The 24,414-nt window shown below is 36.0% G+C and overlaps 1 protein-coding gene across 2 annotated transcripts in view; it reads right to left on the bottom strand.

Annotated features, from left to right (window-relative positions):
- Positions 1-913: 913 nt before the first annotated feature.
- Positions 914-24,414, bottom strand: part of RAB3GAP1 (RAB3 GTPase activating protein catalytic subunit 1) — a 108,453-nt gene continuing 84,952 nt past the window's right edge. The window contains exons 18-25 of one of the 2 annotated variants that reach the window (XM_044388246.3): positions 22,720-22,857; positions 20,298-20,525; positions 8,116-8,212; positions 7,917-8,020; positions 7,654-7,769; positions 5,547-5,649; positions 2,703-2,723; positions 914-1,835 (exon numbers count right to left, since the gene is read on the bottom strand). In XM_044388246.3, the coding sequence (XP_044244181.2) occupies positions 1,599-1,835; positions 2,703-2,723; positions 5,547-5,649; positions 7,654-7,769; positions 7,917-8,020; positions 8,116-8,212; positions 20,298-20,525; positions 22,720-22,857 (1,044 nt within the window). In that variant the 3' untranslated portion in view covers positions 914-1,598. The remainder of the gene's footprint in view (positions 1,836-2,702; positions 2,724-5,546; positions 5,650-7,653; positions 7,770-7,916; positions 8,021-8,115; positions 8,213-20,297; positions 20,526-22,719; positions 22,858-24,414) is intronic. The other variant, XM_057316270.1, reaches the window with a different exon arrangement.

The following is a 24,414-nucleotide window of genomic DNA, read 5'->3' as shown; positions in this document are numbered from 1 at the left end:
TGAAATAAGACCAAAGTGCCCACGAGAGGAGAGAAAAGAAAAGTAGTCAGAGAAAGCAAGACTTTCCTTTTTTATTAGATTCACAAAGCCGTTTTAAAGTCCAACCTCTCTTTGAAAAACGTTTCATTGCTATTACTTCCTCACTGGAAAGCAGAAAAATCCTGTCCTTGAAAGACACATTTTCTACCTGGTACAGCGCTCAGTACTCAGGCCTGCATCCATACGGTTTACCAGCAGCAATCAAGTCCAGCATCTCAGAGAAAAGCACTGTGAAGGCTGGGAGGTCACCAACTAGGGCCTCCCCTACTTCATATATACATATATACATATATATGTGCATATATATACATATATATGTACACGCACACTTTTTTTTTTACAAAAATAATATAATAGGGTATACACAGCTCTATTAATTCTTTAAATTACATAGGCAAGGTCTATGCTTCAGTATAACCACTTTTTGCTTTGGATTAAAATGAGAATTTTCGGCCTAAAATTGATTTCAGATTACTGAACAGAGGCCATACAGCAACACAGACTTAATAAATCTTGATCACCACATAACTAGAAGTACTATTATCCTTATGCTAGGTGCTATACATCTGCATCGATTATTTTCATTTTAACTAAAACACAAAAGCACAATAGTTCACTGAAATAACCTCGCATTCATTACATTAGCACACACACCAAATTACACTAAGTGCATGATAATCTCTATGTTCCAAAGCTGTATTTGTAGCATGTGCTCATGTCTACTCCATTACGTATATATAGTATCTAGCCAACAATCACAAAAAAAGGAATGCATGCTGTACAGCAGGGGAAGAGAACAATTTGCAGGTGGATATCTTACTGCCAACCAAAAACAAAACAAGAGAAACAAACCTTACAAGATAAGATACAACACTAATTTGCAGTGACATTTAATATATTGTTTTATCAGAAGGAATACATTTAGGTCATAGTTACATGGAAAAACACATAAACTATGTGAAATTCTAAGTTTTCTCCTAGAATATTTAAAATACTCATCAAAAGTTAATTAATACAATCAACATGGCCACTAGATTGAATAAACAGAATGTCATTTAGTATTTCAAAAACACAGATTCTGGGAAAAGAAGCTACCACCAAAATATCCAGAAATCTCAATTAACAGATACTCTGTTTTGCACGCCTATTACTAACAAATGCAACGAGTGTGTTTACACAGACTATGAATGTAAGGCGATAGCCTAAGGGAGAGTCACAGGAAAGAATAAATGAGCACAATCCCACTGGAGTGAGTACAGAGAGCTCCTGCTATTTTTCTGGTCCCTGCACATCCCACCACCTCCTACCCCCAACCCCTGGTCAAACAAGGGCCATCTCTTTGGGGAACAAATCTTTCAACAGCTCAATTCTCTCTGACCCAACGAAGATACAACAAAGCCCAAGCATGGTGCTGGAAAGTCTTTCAGATGCTGGTATGATTCCTGATCATTGGACTGGACAGGTCCTCTTCATGGCCTCTCAAGTTCTGACTGGCACAACCTCCCTTCCTTGGAAGGGGTCAGCACGGCCTCTGAAGCCATAAATGAGTGGCTCTAGAATTAGAAGAAGGAGGTATCTGACGAAAAGGCACCTGCAAGTCTGAAATCCTCTTTGGTGAGAACACTGTACATGCGCTGAGGCAGAGCTCGGGAGTATGGAGCCGGGCGCGGCACAGTGGTGCGCAAAATGAGTTCCCGGCCAGCAGGAGGTGGGAAGTCTGACACCGAGTTCTGCCTTCTCTCTTCTGGAGAGCCCATTCTTTTCAGTTCCTCCTCCGGTGGAGCCATGGCTGCAGCCTTGAACAGAATCAAATGCTAAATTCAAGAGCAAGTCCAATGCTAAACTTAGATCACGTTGAAGGACAAATGAATAAACATGACAAATACATAAAAAAATGTTCTACATTACTCAGTAATGCAGTCAGCCATGTTATGATTACTCAAAAACCAACACGGAAAAAGCAAGAAGCTTGAAACACTGCATGAACTGCCAGAGATTACAAATAAATTGGTGACAGAGACAAAAGAGATAATGACTGCCAGGCAATCTGCTTTGAAAAGTGAGGGCCATATTCCAACATCTGACGAAGAGGGAAAATGTAGCACTAGTTTCTAAACATTTCTTCTAGCAACAACCCAAGTTCAAGTCTGATGTCCTCAGTCCAGTAAGGAGACACTTCTCCCCCAGAGTCTGGAAAGATGGTTTTTATCTCCACTCTTTCATTTCTTTTTAAGGTTCAATTGCCAAATTAAAACTGTGGACACTGGTTTTGTTTGCTGACCAGCTAAGGTGATAAAGAAATGGTAGAGGTCCATGTAATGTAGCAATGGCCACAAAAGAGAAGTTCTCAATACTAAAGGCATCTATTTTTTGCATTAAAACTGCATAAAAAACATTCAATTAGAGCCTTCACTTTAACCTTGATCACTATACTTCTTTCATTTCTCTGATTACTAGATTTCTTTCACAATACCATCGATTTAGAAAAAGAAAAAAAAGTACTGTTTTGGCAATGGAAATATGAAATCGTGTTATACTAAACATCAGCATGAAAGGTATGCCAAATCCAGACTGTTAAAGAGGTGGTTAGTCTTAATGACCTTATGAAGTTAGAGGAATGGGAAGGAACAAGGAACTATGAGGGACAAAGGCTATTTTGTTACCTCATCAGAAGATTCAGTCAGCTTGAGAAAAGGTGAGAAAAGAAACAGTGATGAAAAGGAAACAAGCAAGATGGTTTAAAAAGAGCTAGACAAGAGATTTCAAGATCATTTCAGAGACAGCATGCACTACATTAAGGAACACGATCCTATCAAAAGAATATCAAGACAAACACACACCACATAAAACACACCTAGCTGTTAAACTGAGCAGACATATCCTACTTCTCATGCATCTGATGGTTCAACAGGCAATGTACAGTGTCATTTAATGGGCAAAACTGATAAAACTGAAGCAAAATCCAATCTGCGGTTTATTTGCTGAATTCCAGTGGAATACACCACTGACACATGTAATCATGATGAAGTTTATTAAAACATGTAATTTTAAGCAAAGAGTTCTAAATAAGTAAAATTGCTGCATGCTATACAAAATTCTCACTGAAATTTCATTACTTCCTAAAAAGGTAAAAATCTTGATTAGCAAAGTTGATATAAAGTGTCAATTAATTATAAAAAAGTTATATGAATAAACTTTAATGGTTTACATCAACCAGACATTTAAGGTCTGAGTTCAAAAATGTACAAGCCAGGTACTTGTTATATGGATTAAAATCTGCCAATTCCCTAAAAACATTCCCTACAAGGTCTGGAAGTTTGAAATCTTTTACACGTACATAATGCAGGAAAAATGTACAATTTCAGCACCCCTTCAAGGGGATTAGCTATACAAGACCACTGAAAAGATGATACACTCCTGTGTTTACTAATGTAATAAGATAATTAAGTGAAAAACAAGAATAACAAAAGTAAATCACAGAATATAATCCTGTTTTTGTAAAATATACATGTATTTATATATACTTCCTATCAAATGTTGATGATGACTGTCAGAGGGTGGTGAGATTGTGATTAAGTTTTCCTTTATAATTTTCTGTATTACCCTATGTTTTAGAATGAGCCTTTATTGACATTCTGGGAGGCGGGGGGGGGGGGGTACCATTTTCATTCTGGGAAAAATAATTTTGCTTAAATATTCAGAACAAGTAATACTCTCATCATTAAAAATAAAAATGCTTTAGATTTCAAGTCCTCTTAACAAGTTTTTTAAAGTGAGTAGAAAGGAAAGAACTTCGGCAATAGGAGGAAAATTCATACTGATGGTGAAAAGGAAATGTGGTTGTTAGCTTCCGGCTAGTGAGCTCGTGAAAAATAAAGGATGCAAAAAACAAACTTGGTTCCTGATTTCATGCCAGAGACAAAAACAAATAAATCAAAATAAGCATCTATTGTTTTCTAGAACTCTAATTTATAAGGAAATAAAATAATTGGTTTTTAAATTGAAATTCTTAAAGTTAGGGAACAATCCCATGAATAACCACAGGTTCCAATTCTTGCTAAAAATTCAGGTCAGTACACTTGGCTATAAAATGGAATATATTAACTAGATATGCTCCAGACAGACTCAAAAGAGATTATATAGTTTTTATTTTATATGTAAACCCATGAAAATTCTTCTTATTTGATGACTTATTTGATGAGTCTAGAAGGACCCACTTTTGAAAGTGTAATTCTCATTCTGGAGTCATCACAGTTCCAGGTAAGGGACACCCTTTTATTTACGTATCTTCCTTGACTTACAATTGGGTTATATCCCAAAAAACCCATCCTAAGTTGAAAATACATTTACTACACCTAGCCTACCAAACATCATAGCTCAGCCTAGCCTACCTTACCGGAGCTCAGAACACCCACTTAAGCCTACAGTCGGGCAAAATCATCTAACACAAAGCCTATTTTATAATAAAGTGTTGACCACCTCATGTAATTTATTAAATACTGTACTGACAGTGAGATAAAGAACGGCTGTCTGGGTAGAGTAGTTGTAAGTATATTGGCTGTCTGCCCTGGGGATCTCACAGCTGACAGGGATCTGCCATTGCCCCTGCCCAGCATCATGAGAGGACTGTGCTGCACATACCACTAGCCCAAAAAAAGACCAAAATCTGAGATTCAAAGTATGGTTTCTACTGAACACATATTTTTTTTTTCATCATAAAACTGAAAATCCTAAGTCAAATTATCGTAAGTCAGAGACTGTCTGTAGTACACTCTATAATATTTTTATCATAATCTTTCATATTAATGAGCCCTGCCATGAAAATCATCTTAACCAGTAAACAAGATCATTACAGACAGTATCCACACAAAGTGTAACTAGCATCACCTTCACAAAAATTCAAATTTTAAGAGTTTCAGAATGTCAGAAAGTACTACACATCTTTTGAACCTTTACTTTCAGTAGTAGAGGTAATAGCAAAGATAATTTTTCAAACTGGGCTTTCTTTCTGAGCTGAAGCCTGTTTCCATAGTCCTAAACATCTGAAGTCTTGCTCTTCCTTAGATCAATTCACCGTGACAAAAATAGATATACTAACTTCACAAGCGAAACTGTGAATCCATTTGCAGTACATGGAGTTTAAAATTGGTAAAATGAACTCTATTCTAATTTGAAAGTAGTCTACCTTTTTTCCTACTGCACAGCGCTGGCCATTGCTAATCAAGTCCCTATTAGATTCTGTAACAATAGATCTCAGACCCTTCTTACTTTGGAAATTTATATCCTAAAATATACTTATTATTTTACTCAAACATGTAAGAAAGCAAATGGATTTCAAAGCCTCAAAAAGTCACTGTTCAAAGTCATTGTTTTTTTTAATGTTCAAACCCAATGCCTAGACTTACACTCAGCAGCTATATAACCAGCCAAGTGTGGGAATCAAAACAGCATCTTACTGAGGAGAGGTCTGGAGAGATCATGATCAGTCAATAAGGAAATCCACATACCCTCTGAGCATTCACAAACAGCTTGTGAATGATTTTGCCAGCATGTCCTCTTCCCGCACCCACGACTAACACTTCAGGCTGCTCCAAAAGGCAACTCACAAACCTAGGGGAGAGAAGTAATGAAAGCACAGAAAGCGAGCTGCTCAGTTCACACTGCGTCAGTCCTCCCAGATTAATTTTGTAGACAAACTCTCAACTGATACTGGCTAAACCTACTAAGGCTAGAGTAAAACTTTTATAACAGAGTGACACTGGAATTAAAATAGACTGAAATGACAATCTTACTGCCTTGCAACTGTTTTCATAAAATTTTTTAAACACTCATCTCTTGGGGTGGCTGCGTGGCTCCACTGGTTAAGCATCGGGCTCTAGATTTCAGCTCAGGTCATGACTTCAAGGTTGTGAGATCGAGCCCCGTGTCAGGCTCTGCATTCAGTGAGAATCTGCTTGGATATTCTCTCCCTCTGACCCTATCCCACTCTCGTGCCCCTCTCTCTCTCAAATAAACAAATAAATGTAAAAAAAAAAAAAAAAAAAAAAAAAAAAAAAAAAACACCTCACCTCTGTCAAAGGATAAAAAGAAATACTGAGTCTATTTCTTTCAAACTAGAAGCTTAGAAAATGCACTGGGTGTTATATGCTAGAAAACTAGGGATGTACTGTATGGTGACTAACATAACATAATAAAAATTCTTATAAAAAAAAGAGCAAATACTAGAGTAAATAAAAGATTAAAACGATATTTTGGGGGTGCCTGAGTGGTTCAGTCAGTTAAGCAACCAACTGTTGGTTTCAGCTCAGGTCATGATCTCTGGATTGAGTCCCACATTGGGCTCCACACTGTGTGTGTTGTCTGCCTGAGATTCTTTGCCTCTGCCCCCCCCCTTTTGCTTGCTCAGGTGCTCTCTCTCTCCCTCTCTCAAGCAAGTGAGTAAATAAAATCTTAAAAACAAAACAGTATTTTTGGACAACAAAAACCAATTTATACATATACAGCAAAGCAATAATCCGTATCTCTCATTTTTTCTTTTAAAGCAGGTGTGTGTGTGCGTGTGCGTGCATGTATGCTTAAAATACACATTTTGCTGGGCAAAGCCTCAACTGCGCCATTATGTGCTGGAAACGCTACACCTCCAAGTACATCACAGAGAACACGTGTGGAGCTACCAGAGTCGAAGGCACCACGCCTGCACCACTAATTCATACTGCTATTTTAGAAATGATTCCTTTGATTAATGCTTATTCTTCTCATTTAAGAAGGAAGGAGTTTTCAAGAGCGAAGAAGGCTAAGAGAAAATTTCATTCAACACAAGATAAAAAATTCTAACAAGAACTTGTTAAGAGCTATTGCACATGCCTTGTTATATTATCTTAATTATTTAGCATCAATAATGCCATTTCATTTCTGAAAAGGCTGATGAAGAATTTAAAGTTAATTTAAGTTGCTGAAGTAACAAATTTGGAAACACTTTATCACAATTAAAATAACATTGTTCTTTCAAATACCACAGGCAAAAATGGACCAGGACTCATACTGACAGGTAATGGTGCCAAGTCTCTCTCAGGGGGAGGAAAAGACTGACCCGGTCATCTGTATCAACCATCCTGAAGAGGCCATCTGGTCACTCTTTCAAAACATGTTCACGGGGTGCACAGGATATGCACCTTTGCTTTCAAAAATCTTGTTTAAAGTTAAATAAATAAGTAGGGATACTGAGCAGAAATACAATTTCAGAACACCTCAGACTGTGGTAAAGGAACAGTGAGAGCTAAGCAAAGAGAGCAAGCAAAGCTCTGGGGCATTGCAAATAACAAAGAGTGACTAGCCCTTCCACAGGAAACTGCAGGCACATCTCCAAGCAACAAGGACATTACTAGAAAAAAAGACTTGGTAGACTTGTTTCTAAATGTGGAAGGAATGGAAATGCCTTGCAAATACCCAGAAATATAGGAGGTCAAAGTCTATGATAAATAAATATTTCTCTGTCTCTAGCTGACGCTCGTTATACAGGGTACCACAAAAGAATCTCAATATTCTATTAAAATGTTCTATAAGACAGTGATGGCTTTTCCTACTGCAGACAAAAGTTACTCAAATATCAATTACCTTTCAAGATCTTCTTTTTCCTCTTCTTGCTCACATTTCTCAGTTCCAAACTTGGCTTTCAGGGAGCGGGCTCTGGCAATTATAGCTTCTACATTAGTAATTTGATGGATGATTTCCTAACAGTGGAAAAGGGAGAGACATACATTGGAAAACAGAAAAAAAAAAAAAAAAAAAAAAGCAGCCTTTTAAAAATTTATCTTTAAAATAATCATTGTCAACTAGGAAGAACATTTGGCAAGATCCTGACACGATAGCAAACTTACTTCCAATTTCTTGTCTTCTGGATTGGGGAAGTGCAAAACTTTACTGGAATGGGTTATTATCTGCTTTATAATCTTCTTAACTGAAGAAATGTTTTCCAGATTTTCTATTTTTAAGAAGATCAAAGCCATCATTAAAAAGTCAGGCAAAATAACTTTCATTTTGGAAATGAGCTAATGACTAATCAAATAAGACATTTACCTTCTTCTTTTACCTTGAGTACAGCTGCATGAATTACACAAGGTAACAGGTGCCGAGCCAGGTCTGCAGGTTTCTGTACTGCCAGATAGTGCAGCACCTGAAGGAGGCATAAAGTTACATGAATGATCAATGTAGCTGTCAAAGAATAAAGCAGCCATTTATGAAAGAAGAAAAAATCCTCTGCACCACTAAACTCACATCTATAACAAGAGTTAAGAAGAGCTCTCTTCTCTTAGTACCTTGCCCTAGTCATCCAGGTAAGTAGCTACTACCCACAATGGTAAGAGCGTTACTGAGAACTGATAAGGACTTTAGTATTTTATAGTGGTGAATATGCCCCTGTTTTTTTCCCCTTGTTTCCAGTACGTGATACATGCAAATTAGGGAACTACAAAGAAAATAAAAACCGTCCATAAATTATACCACCTAGAGATTAACAATTGTTAATGGTGGAATATTTTCATTCCAGGATTTTTTACACTGAAGACACATATTAGGTAAACTAAGTATGTAAAAAAAACTGTTTTGTAACCTGCTTTACTCACTTAACATTTCTGAACATTGACAGAAACCTTCCACTAATTTTTTTGGTTTATTGTTTTTCCAAAATGGAAATTGTTTTATTATTGTTCTAATTTTAAAAATACAGAGAAGTTATGTATAACACACAGACCCTACCTTTAAGCTCCTTATTCAACAGCAGTAAAGATAAAAGAAATCTGATCTCATAACGTCAACCTGGATGATTTCAGGAATGAATGAATGAATAAATAAATACATACATAGTAATGCAAAAGTTCTCCAGAAATCCTACTTCTTAAGGAGCAACACATTTTTGTGTTTATCTTCTCAGACTTATTTCTATGTCCATTTAAACACAAAGACAGAAGCATATTCAATTTCTTAACAAAAAACTATAATATACGTACTATTTTATAACTTGCTTTTGTTCATTTAATGACTTAAAACCTTTACCTTTTGGCTTGGAATATTTTGTGTGGTTTGAAAATTTTTTAAAATTAAGAAATACACATACCAGAGTATTAACAAATAGCTTAAAGACAACATGAACACTTGTTTACACACCACCAACAGCTTAAGAAACAGAACATCACCAGCACTTTCCAAATCCCCCTGTGTGCCTCCCTGATCACGTGTCCCTCCCTTACACACCCACTATCAGTAAGTAACTACTAATCATTCTTTTGCTTGTCTCTATAGTTTTCTCACATATGTGTATAGCCCCAAACAATGTGTTGCTTAGTTTGGTCTGGTTTGAATCTTTATATAAATGGAATGTTTCTGGTTCCAACCCTCAGTGACTTGTATACAGCGTTCTTTTTGAGATGCACATGTTGATGCATACTGTAGTTCATTCATTTTCGTTGCTATATTAAAATACACCTCCACTGATGGACACCCTCCCCCATTTTTGGCTATTACAAATAAGGTTCCTGTTATATTATTGTGTATGTTTCCTGGTGTACATGTAGAGGAATTTCTTGATGACATATACCTAAAACAGAATTGGATATGTACAAGATAATGCCAAATGATTTTGTATTGAAATCATATTCCAACTTATTTTACAAAGTGTTTCAGTAAGATTTACATCCTTATCTAGAGTAATAATAGTTCCCAATATTGTGCACCTTTGTTAACACTTGCTATTCAACTTTGGTTTTCCTTAATTTACAGCAAAACAAATTCGCAAGAATACAAAATATATTTATACCCTTTGCCTAGACTCACTTTTTACCTCCATCACACCCATCTCTTTCCTCTGTATAAATACACATACAATATATACACACATTTTTTTCTGAATAATGTGAAAGCAAGTTACATACATCATGTCCTTTAACCCCCAAAGATCTCAGTATTTCCTGAAATTAAGAATGTTTTCTTATATAATCAAAAGATAAACTATTATGATTATATAAACTACGTTCAACACTGATCAAATACTTTTAACCTTGCCTACTATCCTTATTACAATTTCATCAACAGACCAAAATAATGACTTCTATAACCTTTTCCCACCACCATACAGGATCTAGTTAAAGATCAAACATAGCCTTCAGTTTTCATACCTCTTCAATCACAACAAATCTGGAAGTTTTCCAGTCTGTCTTTTATAACATGGACATTTTGAGTACAGTGCCTTCCCACCCCTTTCTGAATAACTGAATTCCATACTTTACTCACATTTCCTTAATTTTAAAAAATTTAGATACAATTTACATACCATAAAATTCACCACTTTAAAATGTACACTTCAGTGGTCTTTAGCATACTTACAAGTTATACAACATCATGATTATCTAATTGCAGAACATTTAAATCATACCAAAAAGAAACCCATTACCCAATAGCAGTCATCCCTCATTCCTCCCACCTCCTACCCCCTGGTAACTGCTAAACTAACTTTCTGTCTTCATGAATTTGCCTATTCTGGTATTTCATATAAATGGTATCCTGTAACATGTGTCCTTCTATTTCTGGTTTCTTTCACTTAACATAATACTTTTAAGGTTCATTTGTGTTTTACCATGTATCAGAACTTCATTCATTTTTATGGCCTAATATTCCATTGTATGAATATGCCATACTTTACTTATCCATTCATCAGCTGATCGATATTTAGCTTGGTTTCACTTTTTTGCTATTATGAATCATCCTGTCAATTTCTGTATTCAATTTCCTCAGTTTTTATTTCATGTCCTTTTCCCATTCCAGGATACATTATATTTAGTAGCTGTATTTCTAGGCTCCCCTCCCATGTGAAACTTTCTTAGACTTTCCTTATGTTTTTATTTAAGATTTTATTTATTCATTTAAGAGAAAGAAAAAGTGAGTGTGGAGCCCTCCACAGTGAGTGTGGAGCTCAACACAGGGACCCTGAGATCATGACCTGAACTGAAGTCAAGATTCAGACGCTTAACCAACTGAGCCACCCAGGTGCCCCTGACCTTGATGGTTATAAGGAATTCTAGTCAGTTTGTAAAAAGTGCCTCAACTGGAACTTATTTAATGTTTTTCTCATGATCCAACTGGGGTTAGGGATTTTTGAGAGAAGGATGAGAGAGTTGTAAAGTGCTACTTTCATCACCTCCTATCAAGAGTACAAGAAACTCATCCATGTTGCTAACCTTGCTTACCTGGCTGAGTCAGTATTTGTCAGGTTTCTGCACTGTAAAGTTACTCATTTTCCCCAATCTGCAAACTGCACTCTTTGGAAGGAAGTCACCATGCACAGCCCACGCTTGCGCAGTGGGGAGTTCTGCTCCATCTCCTTGTGGGCAGAGCAGGCTTGGAGTTCTTCTGCATAGATTTGTCTCTTCTCGCCAATTTATTCAATGATTTATTTGTAACACTACAGACTCAAGGATGTTTATTTTACACTTTGAGTTACAGTCCAACAGTACTTTATTTTGTTGCTCAAATTGTTCTAATACTGGCCACTGGGTAATGTTTCAGTTGATTCCTATATCCGTTTAATATACTCCTAGAATTGTGTGTTGTGGATTTTTTTTTTTTAAGCTCTTTTTTAGAACAGAATGCTTCTCATTTTGGTTTTACCTAATGCTTCCTCATGATTAGATGCAGAATATGCACTCATGGATCAGGGTATAAGTGCTGTTGGATCCTTCAGAGTATCACATCTCAATGCAGATAATCTGCATCTATACCCCTTATTAGTAATATTAATTTTGACCATACACTCAAGGGATTGCCCCATTTCTCTACCACATAGTTATTATTTCTTGCAATTCTCCAGTTGTCTTGGAGAGACACTTTAAAACCATGCAAGAATGATGCTCCTCACCCTAATTTCCACCTAGACATCTACTGACAATTCTCACCTGAACCAATCTTTAGTATGAATATGGATGTAAAATGAAGAGTTTCCTACTTCAGCGTATCCTCCATATTTATTGGTCATCTTTGAGCTGAAACACCTCCCTTCTCTCCCATTTCTTTATCTGCAAATTGTCAATGTGGACCCATGGGTTCCAAGTTTTAGTTTATAATTCATTACTGTCCTTAGTTATTTGCCATTCAAATTGTCCAGATTTTGCGAGTAAGAGTCCCTTCAAACTATCTCCTTATGATATATACCTCTCTCTTTTTTTAAGCAGTTCCTTATTTTCTGGCAACATACAATGTTCCACACTCATCTTATACCTTCCTTCTCCCAATTCTGAAATCAGCCATTTCTCTGAGGAAAGTATGGTTCCTTTTAATGAGAAATATCCTAGAAATCAATATATATGTGTGTTCACTGCTAGAGATGTCACTGTTTCTAGACCCCTTCAGAAAAAAGTTAGGAAATATATATATGCATATGTACATACCCACATATCTATCTATGGGTTCACACCAATACCACCAATTCCAATGCACTGCCATTTGGTCTTCCTTGCTTTCCTCAATTCCATGTTCGCATCTCACTTCCACAGTGAGAATTCTGGCTTCCAACAATACCAACACATTTAATTACTCATTTGCTCAAATAATAATCCACCTAAAAGTTTAGGAATTACATACCCAACACCACTACAAAAAACAAATATAGAATATAGAGTTTAGGATTTGTTTGCAGTGCTATCCCACCTCTCCCCATACCTGGGGGTATACAGTCAAACATATCCTATGTGATCATAAATTACTGAATTAGATCCTCCTCCCAACCCTGACCCCGTTTCAGTGTGGTTATGTTATTCATTTAAAATACACCTGGACAGGGACACCTGGGTGGCTCAGTTGGTTAAGCGTCTGCCTTCGGCTCAGGTCATGATCCCAGGGCCCTAGGATGGAGCCCCCCATTGGGCTCCTTGCTCAGCAGGGAGCCTGCTTTTCCCTCTGCCAGCTCTGCCTGTGGCTCCCGCTGCCTATGCTCTCCTCTCTGACAAACAAACAAAATCTTAAAAAAAAAAAAAAAAAAACACACACACACCTAGATTAATTTATCTCAGTTTGCTTTGGTCATTCCCCTCTTTCCATTCTTGCTGATTTTTCAATATACAGACAATTAACATTTTTTCCAGGAGTCGAAAGTATACAGAAAGAATACTCTTTCCTAAATGTCATTCCCTCCCATATTCCTTTTACTCTATTTTTTCCTCCCCTTTCAAACATTCTGGGTAACTAACTTCAGTGTTTTCTGTTTTGTGAAGATAAATTTCTTTTTGTAAATTTTCTTAATCTCCCTTTTTTACACAAAATGAAGCATATTATATATGTTAATTCGCACTTTACTTTTCTCTTAAAAACATATCCTAGAAATCACTATCAGGTAACAGATATCTTCCTCATTTTAACAGCTGCATAGTCCTCAGTTATGTAGATGAACCACAGTATTCAATAAAGCTCCTAAGTTTGGGCATATAGAGAGTTTCCACTATTTTCTAATTACAATTAATGCAGCAATGAACATCTTTATTTTTGTACTGTTGAAAATACTAGGATAAATTCCTAGAAGTGGAATTGCTTTTGGGGGGAAAGGGTAAATGCATATGTAAATTTTATTAAATATTGCCAAATTCCTCTCCACAGGCGGTTGTACCATCCAGCCTCTAATCAGTAATGTGTAAGAGCTATTGCCTCAGGGCCTCATTGAGTATTAATTAAGCTGTTAAATTTTTACAAATGTGATGTGTGAGAAATGGTTATCTCAGTGAAGTTATTTAATTTGCATTTCTCTTATTATGAATGAAGTTGAACGTCTCTTGAAAAGTTTAAGGGTAATTATATTTTGGGGGAATGAGTTATCTCCTCAGACCTCTTGCCCATATTTCTAGAGTATTTTGGCCCTTTATCTGTAATACATATATTTCTCCCAGTTTACAAATACTTCTCTCAGTTTATCATTTGTCTTCTGACTTTTCTTTTTCAGTCCATTCTTGTGTGTGGTATGAGAAACAGATCTAATTTTATCTTTTGCCAAATGGTTGTATTCAGTTATCCCAAAACAATTTATTAATAGGGCCATCTAGGGGAGCCTGGGTGGCTCAGTCAGTTAAGCGCCCAACTCTTGATTTCAGTTCAGGTCATGCCTGATCTCAGGGTTGTGAGATTAAGCCCCTCATCATGCCCCAAGTCAGGCTCCATGCTTAAGATTCTCTCCCTCTCCCTCTGCCCTTCCATCCCCCCTAAAAAATAAAGTAAAATAAAATAAAAGAGCTATCTAGATCAGTGATATGAGATGCCATCTTTATCATATAATACTAGATTTCTACGTGTATCTATGGACTATTTGGTTTCACTGGGCTGTCTAGTTATGCACCATTATCACATTATTTAAATAGTGAGGCTGTGAACTATGCTTTAGTATCTGGTCAGGTTAGTTGGCCCCCCGCCCACCAATTCACCTACCTCAGAGCTCTTTCTTTTCAATCTATTCTTAGCTACTTTTGCATGCTTTTTTAAAGTAACAATTCACCCATTTAAAGTGTACAATCCAATGGTTTTAGGTATATTCAGAGTTGTACAACCAAAACCACAATCAATTTTAGAACATTTCCATCACCCAAAAAAGAAACCCATTAACGGTCACTCCCCAAACCTGTAAGTCCTAAGCCTGCATATTTATTTTTCCAAATAAATTTGAGTATCAACTTGTCTGGCTCCATAGTAAAGACTTTTGGTATTTTATTGGGACTGCATTAAATTTATAAATTAATTTAAAGAGAACTGACCTTAATGATGTTGAGACTTCCTAACCAAGAATAAGCAACAGCTATTGTTCAAGAGTGTTTTACTTTTTTTATTCATATTTCTAATATTTCTGGTTAAGTTTATTTCTACGTATTTAACCATTTTTTTCTCTTATAATGAAGAGAAACTCATTTACATCTTCAGCGTGGTTATTATTTGTGTACATGAATACTACTAGATACATTAACTTTATATCCTGCTGCCTTGCTGAATTCTTCTGTATGAATTACTTTTATCACTGATTCTTTAGATTTTTCCAGGTATACCATCACTTCATCTACAAATAAAAAGTTCTTCTTTTCAAGTCCTATGCTTCTGCTTTCTCTTTTCTAATTATAGTGGGTAATAACTTCAGAATAACATTAAATGGAAGTAGAGATGGTAGGCATCATTGCCCCACTCCTGACCTTAGTGAGAATAACTCTAGGGTTCCCCCATTAAGATGCTGTGTTTAGAATTGAGGTCTACATATATTTTTCATTTTAAGAAAATACGCATTCTTATTTCTCAATTTTATTAGGAATGAGTATTAAATTTTATCAAAGACTTTTTGAGTATATATGGGAATATTTTCTGTTTAAACCTATTAATGAAATTAATAAGTAGATTTCCAAATAATCATTGTTGCACTCAGTCGACATGTATTATTTTCTTAAAGTGGTGAGAGTCTGTTCACTTAGGATTTTGCATTCAATTTCTTAAGTACCACTGGTCTGTACTTTTTTTATATGCTACTTTTATCAGACTTAGGGACCAACGTTACAGTCAACGTTTCCAATAAAAGATTTTGGGAAATTTCCTCCAACTGCTACGTACCAAAACAATTTAAGCAGCACTGGGACGGTCTGGTCTCTCAACATTTAGATGAATTCACCTGTGAAACCATCTATGCCTGGTGGTTTTTTTTATGGGGTCATTTCTTGGTTAACTGTGTCTATTTCTTCTATGGAAATGTCTGTTTACATTTTCTATCTTTAGTCATTTTTAATATACTGTATTTTCCTAGGAAATCATCCGTTTCATCTTCGTTTTCAAATTTATACAAATTTATACATAGAATTATCCAAAGTATTGTGTTTTTTCCTACTATTTACTCCATATCAATAGCTATTGGCACTTTTTGTCATTTCTTATTTTGTATATGCATGCTTTTCCCTCTCTTGTGATTAAAGCAGTCAACCATGTGTCTATTTTGATTTTTTTAATAAAACCAGATTAATTTGATCTTTTTTCTGTTCTCTACTTCATCACTCTTTGCTTTTATCTTTATCACTGCCTTCCTTTCATTTTCTTTTTGTTTTACTTTGTTCTTCCTCTAACTTAAGTTAAAAATTTATTAATTGAGTAATTTTCATTCTTCTGTTTTTTTCTTGATACAGGTATTTAAGTCTATGGATTTTCCTTTGATGACTCCTAAAATATATCTGATAGGTTCGGCTGTATAGCGTTTTCATTATTTTTCAGAAATTTGCCTTAGTATTTCTCCTTTACCCAAGAGTTAATATAAGGCTTTTACATTTCCAAGTAGAAGGCCCAGTTTTTGTGTTTCATTTTTAATTCCTAGTTTTATTCCAGAGATCAGAGTACTGGTTATATTTCTATTATGAATCCTACTGATATTCTCTTTCAGCCCTAATATACTATCAGTTTTTGTAAATTTTCCATGTGAACATGAAAGAAAAGGTACAGTCTCTACTGTCAAGGTGAGTGTTTGGGATATACGTAAAAGATCAACCTTACTACCTTGTTTCGATCTTTCTTTAGTTTTGTCTACTCAACTGTCTTGTATTAAGAGTAATGTGTTCACTGTAATGTGTTCAATGTCCTCTGTTATTAGTGTGTTTCAATCTGTTTCTACTCTTATCTCCTGTGGCTTCCTATTTTTATAGATGGCTGTGTTATCTAGTGTATAAACATTGACAAATGTTATATCCTCATTGTGAAATACCACTTTTAGATTATAAAGCATCTCTGTGTCATCGTTTAATGCTTTTCTGTTTTACTTCTGCTTTATTTCGTATCAGGATCATAACCCCTGCTTTCCTTATTGCTCTCACGTACCTGGCAAATCTTTGTCCATTGTTTACTTCATAACCTTTTTGTGTGTGTGATAAAATAAAATTTAATTATATAGTTAAGCACTGGAAGAAAACTAAAGGAATAATTTGGTTATACCCTCACTCTGATTATACCTCTATTCTACGTATTTTATTTATTTATTTTTTTGAAGCATAATATACAGTGTTATATTAGTTTCAGGTGTACAATATAGTGATGAACAATTTTATCTACCTCTCAGTGATCATCAAGATAAGTACTCTCAATCCCCTTTATCTATTTCACTCACATCCCCACAGGGGATCTTCCCTCTGGCATCTTCCCTCTGGCAACCATTTGTTTGCTATCTTTAAGAGTCGTTTTTTTTTTCCTCCTTTTTCTTCGTTTTGTTTCTTAAATTCCACTTATGTGCAAAATCATATGGTATTTGTCTTTTTCTGACTAACTTATTTCACTCAGCATTACATTCTCTAGGTCCATCCATGTTGCTGCAAATGGCAAGATTTCATTCTTCGGGGCTGAGTAATATTCTATTGTAGATATATATCACATCTTCTTTATTCATTCCTCTCTCAATAGACACTTTGGCTGCTTCCATATCTTGGTTTTTGTAAATAATGCTGCAATAAACATAGGGGTGCATGCATCTTTTCAAATCAGTGATTTCATTTCCTTTGGGTAAATACCCAGTAGTGGAATTACTTGATCATATGTTAATTGAGGAAACAATGGATGCACCTATTTGCATTTCCACCAACCCCACATGAGAGTTCCTTTTTCTCCACATCCTTGTCAACACTTCCTATTTCTTGCCTTTTTATTTTATCCATTCTGACTTTGTAGCCTTTTTAAACCACTGAAACCCTTGTTTGTAGCAGAGTTGGGTTTTATATGACTTATTATTCTGGTTTGATTGTTATTACGTGTGTTTCTCAATTTGGTGTGTTCTCTGCTTTTTAAAAAAACTCTGTTGGTACTTAAGAAGGTTTATATTTTTACTCTAGTAGAGATCTTTGCAGTAATACTTTTTATGCTGTCCTTAATTCCCTCGCTTTAAGTGTTTTATAATCTGGTCTGACAATTTTAAATGGTATCCTCTGATTACCATCTTCTTTTTCTACTCATATCCTCACCTAGGTTTATTTAGTCTTAGCTCTAAAATTAAAGAAAGAAAATACTCACCGCTGGCCTTTTGTCAGTTTCTCCAGTCATCTCTTGATTGTTCAATATGAACAAGGCAGAAACTAGCCACATGCAGCCACTTAAAAATTCAGTTCCTATGTTATACTAGCCACATTTCAAGTGTTCATTAGAGCCACAAATGGCCAGTGGCTGTAATTCTGAACATCACAGCTGTAGAATGTTTCTAACACTGTAGAAAGTTCTATTAGACAGGGCAACTCTGGTGGATTCCTCGAAAGGGTGCATGTGTACAAAATTTATATGTGCAAAACCTCAGAGAAAATATTCTTAGAGCCTTGATTATTTGGACACCTTGGTAGGATATAAATCTTTGGTTTGCACTTTTTGTTTACATTTCCTGAAAATGCTTTCCCATGTTGCCTTGCTTTTGAGAAATATGACACCTCTTTCCCTTGTAAGTTATTTTCATCTTTTTGCCTAGAAGTCCTGAAAATCTTTTTTTCTTTAAATATTTAAGTTTTAGTAGTTTCACAATGATGTATTTTGGAGTTCATTATTTATGGTGCATTTTTCCCTGCACCTAGTGAAAGGGCTCTTTCAACATGTAAACTCAGGTTTTCCTTTATTTCCAGAAAGTTTTCTTGGATTGCAGTTTCAAATATTACTTCTGTTCCAATGTTTCGGTTGTTCCTCTTCAAAGACTCTGATAAAATGAGTATTATTCCTACTTTCCCTGTCTTTCATTTCTACTAGTTTCTCTTCAACTTCTTTTACTTGTCATCCATTTTCACTCTCTTGGCTGTTTTTGCTGCTTTTCCTTGTACCTTTTATTAAATTTAAGTGTAAATCCATTCTCCTTTGGGCCCTTTGTAATTTAGTCTTTATTTTTGATATGGTTGGCTTATTCTTATACTTCTATCCTGAGTTAAACCAGCTGTGGTTTCATTTCTTTGTGGGGTTTTTTGGTCCATTTCTGCTCTTGGCTTTAGTAATTCTAATTAAACATGATTTTTTATATATTTCATGCTGGTTTGAGGACATCTGACTCCTTTTGGAGTGTTACAATTTTCTTCTCCTTCGTGGTCAATCTTCTGGGAAATGTTTTTATTAGCTCAAATAACCATATCTGTATTTTCTGCTTTTTTATAGTAGTTTTGTATGGATATGGTCTGCTCTTTACCAATCCTAGTCATATCACAGTTTAAAAGTGCCCTCTTTTGTACCATTTGGATGGGGGAGGGGGTGACAGAGGCCGATAGGTCTTATTTCTCCTGCATTTCTGCAGGATCCCTAATTTTCCCCTTATTCCTTTTTTCCCATCATTGCTTTATCTCAAATGGTATCATTCCGTCTCTATATATCTGTTTCTTGCCAAGGCAGTGTCTCTCCGAGCGTCCACTTATATTCCTGCCCACTTCAAGCCCCTTCTCTATAGCCAGTGCTGTGAACTATCAAGCCGTATTTGCGTTATTTTGCACTGAGTATTAATGTTAAGTTCTCTCCTTCTGGGGTGACTGTGCTCCATCTAAGTCTTCCATATCTTTTGGCTCTTCTTTTTAAGACTCCCTGCCCCCACTCTCTGTATACAGGCCTACAGCACTAGGAACTCTGTTGAAATTTGGCTTATTTCTCTACTTAAAGTTAATTCAAAGGTCACTATAGTCTCTATATCTTAATGCTGAAGGCACAGATTTATCTTCTTACTAATATCATGGGGCTTGGGGGGAGCTGAGTGGGAGAGTGTGTAGGACAATTTGTTATCAGGTGGCTGTCACTATTCTCCAGAACTCTAAATATTTTTTAATAATTACAAAGCAGTCCACCAAATGATTATACCATATTTACTGAACCAAGCCTTATTTCTGGAAACTTTTGTTGTATCTAACTTTTCACTAGAAAACTTTGTTGAACATTGTTCTTACACATTAATATTTATGTATTTCTTATTATTTCCTTAATAAATTTTTTGGTAGTTGAACTGCTAGGTCAAAGGATGTGACCATCTTTAAGGCTTTTGACATATGCTGTAAGACAGTCCAATGGTAAGCATTCTATATAAAATATACATTTCTTATATTCTCCAGCCTATTTGCAAATAGTTCTAAAATTTAAATGTGAATAGCAGATATATAAAAGGCCCATTAAATTTCAAAGCTTTGTTTCTCAAGTGTGTCCAAAGCTTTAACGTCTATTATAGTGAGTTTTTAAAATGCTAGAACAATTGTTAGCTTTTTAGTATTAGATACTCAAACCTCGGTTACCTTTTCTGCTTCCCGTGTATCATCAAAAAGTCTCCTCTGCCTTCTAGCAGGAATTGGCTTAGCTGTTTCCCAGGCTTCTACCCACATATTGCTTGGAATCTTCATTCGGGCACTCAGTTCTCCTTTCAGAACCATGTTGCCCTTTTCATCAATGACTTCCTCTTCAATATAATCCCGGGGTGAGTACCACCTCACAAAATCTTCCAGAAAACAACCTGGATTAGCTGCCTAAAATAAGGCAAAAAAATTCAGCAGAACCACATAGAAATCATCAGGTAGTGATAAACCTGTTTACAAAATCATACTTTCAGAAAAAGCAACAAAAAAATGCTGTGAACTACAATGAATCAAGATTGCTGCATGACTCAGGATTCATGTACAAAGATCTAGTTATTAACCCGGCAATAACACACCCACATAAAAACATCTTAGGAACTAGAGATACACCTTGAGAGAAAAGAATGAACTTGAAGAAAAAAATACTGAACTCCTGCACTACTGAAGTTAAAAAAAAAAAAAAAATTCTTTTCACACAAGAATTCTTCCTTCTGCCTGGCCTTACTATACCAGGCTGAACATACAGCTACCAGGAGAGAGTCAAGGCTCACTTCAGCTATGGCTTATCTTCTTTCTACTGTTAAGGTATGTACTTGAAGGACATGCTCGAGAATAGGCCCCGTCCTATTGCGAGGTGTAGGACCTCAGGTACATACCAGCATTGATCCAAAGCTCTGCAGACTCTCCTAAGGGCCCCTAATACCAAGTCACCCCCATATAAAAAGAGAAAGGCAACCATGTCTATTTTAGAATGACTTTATTTCCTTAAATATATTAACTGATTCCCACATAGAGACAGATGTGTAACTTGACTATGTGAAATACAATCTTTTTATTAAAACCATGTTTAAAGAGATTTATAGGTACCCAAGTTAGTCTAAAACTGTCTAATGAACCCAGTTTTACTGAGGTACAGTGTTGGAATTATACAGAACCTTCCCATGAGGAGCCAATACGTTTCTATAAAGAAAACTTCTACAGTTCCAATTTGGAATTTTGTCTTCTAAGTGCCTCTGCAAGGATGCTGTAGCAGGATAGGGACAGATAAACATGAAGACAGCTAGAAGTCAGGTATGAAAACAGCTACTGCAGAGGTCCTACTATGCACACACCCCCTTTTCTACCTTTTTGTTTTAACACGTGCCCTGAGAGTCAACTGTCTTCTCTTTTTCCACTACACCACCTATTTGTTTTAAAACAATATGTCTCTCTTTCTTGTCTCACAGCAGAACAAAATGCACAGATTTTCTGGATCTTTTTAATCTCTAAGAAAAACATGTACCTCTCAAGAAGCTTCCTAAAGATTTTTTTTTCTTTTGGTAAAGATGGGGGAAATAAGCAGAGAATAAAAGCATTCCCTTTTACTGTCACTAAAATCTGCTAACAGGGAAGATAAAAGTGACATAGATTTTCAAAAGGTATTTATATTGAAAAAAAAAATCAAACTCAGGCTGGCATACAGCATGAAAGCAGGACTGATTGGAGGCTACGGAATGGGGAGATGGAGGCCATCACAAATAGCAGCAGGTCAAGGAGGAAAATCTGGGCATGGGAGACAATTCAGAGTATCAGCAGGAGGCACAAGGAAGGCCTATGGCCAAACAGACTACCGACTTGGTTGTTTTGTTGTTTTTAATATATGTGGCTTTACCTCAGCTTTCAAGAATAAGTAATTCAAAAACAAAAGACCTTTCTTCATCCCTGGGTTTTTAAGCTAATAAGCTAAATGTCACCATTCTCTGAATCCTCTATGTTCTAATACAGGCCTATATCTAAACTTAAAATATTATTCTCCAGGGAGAAACGCCTACTCATCCTAAATAGTACCTCTTCTGAGAAACTCTCCATGACCCACTCAGCAGAGTCAGTCACCTTTTTGACACTGCCTTCATAAGTGAACGCATCACATAATTATTTACATATCTCCCTCCACAACCAAAATAGACTATAACTGAGGATAAACATTGTATTTCCTACTTCTCTAATCACAGTACAAGTCACAAAGAAGGCAATCAAAAGGTTTGGTGAATGAAGCAGCCTATGTTAAATACTAAGGGTTTCCTAAAAGTCATGCATTAAATTGGGTAAACACACACAAAGGAGAAAAACATCCCAAAGCACATAAAGAAATGATTCAATTCTCAACTTTCGAATACTATTCAAAGATTTGTTCTTTTTTTAAATTTAAGAAGCAAGTCTGGCTACGACCTTTAGGAGATAAATGTAGGTTGCTGTAACTACTAAGAAATCAATACGTTTAATAAAAAAGACATTCAGGCCTTCACACCACTTTAGAGAGTGACTTTCACAGCTTCATTCCAGAATAGCTCAAAATAGACTCCCAAGCTCTGACAGCGTGACCCACCTTAAAAGACTCCATATCTGAAAGCAGACAGGCACTCTGCATGCGTGCCCGGAGGTGAGCCCCTTCTGCTGATGTACCTAATTTAGCTAGAACCTCCGACTGCTCTTCTAGCAGATCTTCTGTCATAGGTGCTGGTTCCTGTGAAGCACAAAAGGACAAAGCTCATGAACAGCTTTTTTTAGAAAAAGCAGAACTATAAAAATAGAATAAGGACAACAATTATATCAGCTCTAGCAGTCACAAGATCTGTATTTAAAAGAATTTAGAGAAATTCACAAGTTTTTTGGAACCTACATTAAAAAATTAACAAATTAATAATAAATATGACTTTCAGGACCCCCCCCCAACAAATAAGATTATCATGTTTCCCTTGACAAGGGTTGATAAAAGAGGAATTTGGGTGCACTGAACATTTTTCTGCCTATAAATGATAAGTCAAGTCCTAATGATATGCTTATGTATGCCATCATTAGTTATAAACAGGTTTTTATTGTAACTCATAAGAGAAAAAAATTGATAAATATGAAAATTAAAATAAAGGCAAATTAATTGAATCCCAACTAAAAGACCCCAAATAAGTAAGTTTTATGTTGGAAAAGCTGCTTGGAGTTTAGGTTCCAAAGATATTCTAATTACTAATTCCCACAAGAAGTTTTTAGATTTTTGTTTTGAGAACCAGAGACATTATAGATTTTAATGGTAACCCCAAATAAAAAAGAAGGTAAGGCAAATCTAAAGGAAAACACAACTCTAGAATCATTACGAACATTCCAAACTGTTCAAAGGGCTTAGGAGAGTTCTCTAAGAATTGATTCCATTAGATTTTATATGTGAAATATGAAGCACTCAACAATCCAGAGACTAACCAAAGTTTGCCTGCTTCATGTTAAAGCCAAAAAAATATGGACTTTTCTATTCCGAGATAATAAGATAAAGCCCAATAGTGTTTAAAGCATCTTGCCAATAAATATATTTCTTCTAGATTTTAAGAGCTTACTATAAAGCAGGGTTTTATAGCTAGCCTCAGCACTACGGACATGTTAGACCGGGTAATTCTTTGTGGTGGGCCTGTCCCATACATTGTAGGATGTTTGGCAGCATCGATGGCCTCTACTATTAGATGCCTATAGCATCACTCCATCTCATGACAATCAAAAGTGTTTCCAGACATTGCCAAATGTCCCTGTCAAAAATAAAGTAGGAGCATGGTAAAGCTATGGCATTCAAAACACAGAGCAACAAACAAAATAACTTTTTTCTTCTATCATCCTCATTTTTGAAACAAACCTAAATGGGGCACTTTCACACACTGCTGAAGAGAACATAATGTATAAGCTTTTCTAGATGACAATCTGGGAATCAATACATGGCATTAATGATCATGCCCTCTGACCCAATAACCCACTTCTAGAAACAGCACTGTAGCAGTACTCAGAATAGTGTGAGAACTGGAAAGAATCTGAATATACAACAGTTGGAAAATTGTTTGACATAGGAAAAATGGAAAGAAACTGCTCTAACGGTGATTATCTGTGGATTATGGAATTAAGAATTTTTGTTTTCTTTTTTGTACAATAAACATGCATCGCTTTTAAAGTCTCACACTGGGGGCGCCTGGGTGGCACAGCGGTTAAGCGTCTGCCTTCGGCTCAGGGCGTGATCCCGGCGTTATGGGATCGAGCCCCATATCAGGCT

The sequence above is a fragment of the Ursus arctos genome, unplaced genomic scaffold (assembly GCF_023065955.2).
Source record: "Ursus arctos isolate Adak ecotype North America unplaced genomic scaffold, UrsArc2.0 scaffold_1, whole genome shotgun sequence".
NCBI lineage: Eukaryota > Metazoa > Chordata > Mammalia > Carnivora > Ursidae > Ursus > Ursus arctos.
Note: the sequence above shows the minus strand (reverse complement) of the source record. Positions and strands in the feature narration are given on the sequence as shown.